The sequence below is a fragment of the Penaeus vannamei genome, chromosome 34, assembly GCF_042767895.1.
Source record: "Penaeus vannamei isolate JL-2024 chromosome 34, ASM4276789v1, whole genome shotgun sequence".
NCBI classification, from domain to species: domain Eukaryota; kingdom Metazoa; phylum Arthropoda; class Malacostraca; order Decapoda; family Penaeidae; genus Penaeus; species Penaeus vannamei.
This window is the reverse complement of record NC_091582.1, coordinates 4,928,772-4,931,271: the sequence shown is the minus strand read 5'-3', so window position 1 is coordinate 4,931,271 and position 2,500 is coordinate 4,928,772. Positions and strand designations below refer to the sequence as shown.

General features: G+C 40.5%; 1 protein-coding gene across 1 annotated transcript in view; it reads right to left on the bottom strand.

Annotated features, from left to right (window-relative positions):
* Positions 1-1,537: 1,537 nt before the first annotated feature.
* Positions 1,538-2,500, bottom strand: part of LOC138859203 (uncharacterized) — a 1,938-nt gene continuing 975 nt past the window's right edge. The window contains exon 1 of the mRNA XM_070113394.1: positions 1,538-2,500. This exon is cut by the window's right edge and continues 975 nt beyond it. Within this exon, the coding sequence (XP_069969495.1) occupies positions 1,666-2,500 (835 nt within the window). The 3' untranslated portion in view covers positions 1,538-1,665.

The following is a 2,500-nucleotide window of genomic DNA, read 5'->3' as shown; positions in this document are numbered from 1 at the left end:
GATCTGTTGCCAAGTTATGATTTCGTAATCAGTTACTTGTAGATAAACGCTTGATAGGAAGATTCTCAGTGTTTTATTGCCAGAAATATTTAAAATGTTTCATGAAATTCCAATCATATCTTCTGTGGAATTTCTTGTAGCATAAGCTCGAGATAAATATAACAGTAACAAGGACAATATACACAAAGCCTTTCCATAGATATGTATCTATTATCTATACTAAAAGGGAATAAACTTGATTGGCCATTTATGATATCAATGGTTAAATATGTCTAGTTGAAAGCAACCAGGAAAAGCATAAATTATCTGTACTGAGTATTATACAGGCACCTTTTGTCTGAAAGGCATTTTACATATAAACGTAACAAATAAATGGATACATACATATTATACCCACAATACATACATATATATCTATATCTACACACACACACACACACACACACACACACACACACACACACACACACACACACACACACACACATATATATATATATATATATATATATATATATATATATATGTATATATGTATATATATGTATTTATATATATGTATATGTATATATTTATATATATATATATAAATATATATATATATATATATATATATATATATATATATATATATATATATACGTATATTTACACACACACACACACACACACACACACACACACACACACACACATATATATATATATATATATATATATATATATATATATATATATATATATATATATATATATATATATATATATATATATATATATATATATATATATATAACCCAGAAAACTTCCTAAGCCATTTATCACAACAGTTTATAACTATACTCTTGCTAATTATATCTTCAAACGTAAATCTTATGAATATTCATATTTATATGGACATGCATTTACGCAGAAATTAATGCATATCTATATTTCTCTGGGAGATATACACTTATTTGTCAATCTAACCGGTTGGTATGCATGTCTCGACTGACAGACGTGCATTATTTCTGTGTATATGCATGTCCTATTTAATATATATATTTCCTAATTAAGAATCATTAGGTTGGGCCTCACCCAATTTTAACAAACCGGCCGTATGTCATATTAATAATTATTAATTTTTCTTTATGTTTACGTGCCCCGCCAACAATCGCACATTCCGTATGAAAAGCAACGTTAATTGCCACTATAGAGCAAAATTCAAGAACATAATTCAGATCTGAAGGCACAATGAGCATAGTTAAAAATGACACATTAGCAATCCTAAGAATAACATGTGAGCAACCTAAAACATGTTAATCTGTCCATCAGTCATGCTTCCTGATGTCCTTCTCTTTTTTGACTCAGAAACAATGCATGAACATTTACTGAATTATAAAAAGTAACTAACAATCAATCATATGTATTTATTGCTCATGAAAGTCCATCTGTTAGCCGTTTTCTATCTACGTATATTGTTATTGCATACTTTTAATTGTACTGCGCTATTGTATATATGCTGCTATGCGTTCCACTTTTTACACATTCTGCATTCTATTATATACACACATGGTCATGCGTCATTATACAAAGGTAAATCTACTAACGAAAGCGTGTCTGGCGGATACGCGATCGAACAGAGTCGGACGGACGAAGGGAAGAGCCCTGAAGGCACCGACGGAGCTACGCCACCACCAGGGCCCAATTGTTGGCCCTCACCCGCGCTATGAGTGAGTTGACCTCCTTGCCCGTGACGTCCCAGCAGTCCAGGTGGCCCAGGAACTTGAGGCGAGGGCACCGGGCCACCAGGACGTCCGCCGAAGCGATGGTGAGGATGCAGTTGAGCTGATGGTACAGGTTGTGCTTGTACTGACACTCGGCCACGAAGCTCTCCAGGTTGGGCATGAGCGGCGCCACGCTGGCGATGAGGTCGTCGCGGAACTCGTCTACGACGTAGTTCCTGTCGTCGGAGAGGCTGATGGAAAGGGCGGCGAGGTTGGGCGCCCCAACCACCAGCGTCCTGAAGGCGGTGTACTCGATGAAGCTGGAGCGGACGAGGGTGAAGGAGAGGAGAGAGTGGAGCTTGAGGGACGTCCCCTCGTGCTCCTGCCCCACCTGGAAGGTTGGATGGCGGAGCGTCAGGTGCTTCACGGGCACTCGACCCCGGCTGAGGGTGAAGAGCAGCGGCCACGCCACCTGGAAGTCGAGGTTGATGTCGAGCGTGTCCAGGTACTTGAAGCTGCGGACACTCGTGTGGAAGTCGGGCAGCTGGATCTTGAGTGTCGTCACGTTCAGGAAGTTCTCGCTGACTGATCTGGTTATTCCTTGCGAGACGATGAGCTCGATGCTGGTGAGAGAAGGCAGCATCGCCTTCAGGTGGCTCATGTCGGGCATCGGACGCCTGTTGTAGTTGTCGATGTCGCTGAGGTGCTTGAGCGCCAGCCTCTGAGGGCCCTTCCGCTTGGACTTGAGCAAGTCCAGGCTCACCAGCATGGGGGTGCCGACCACGCACTCCAGG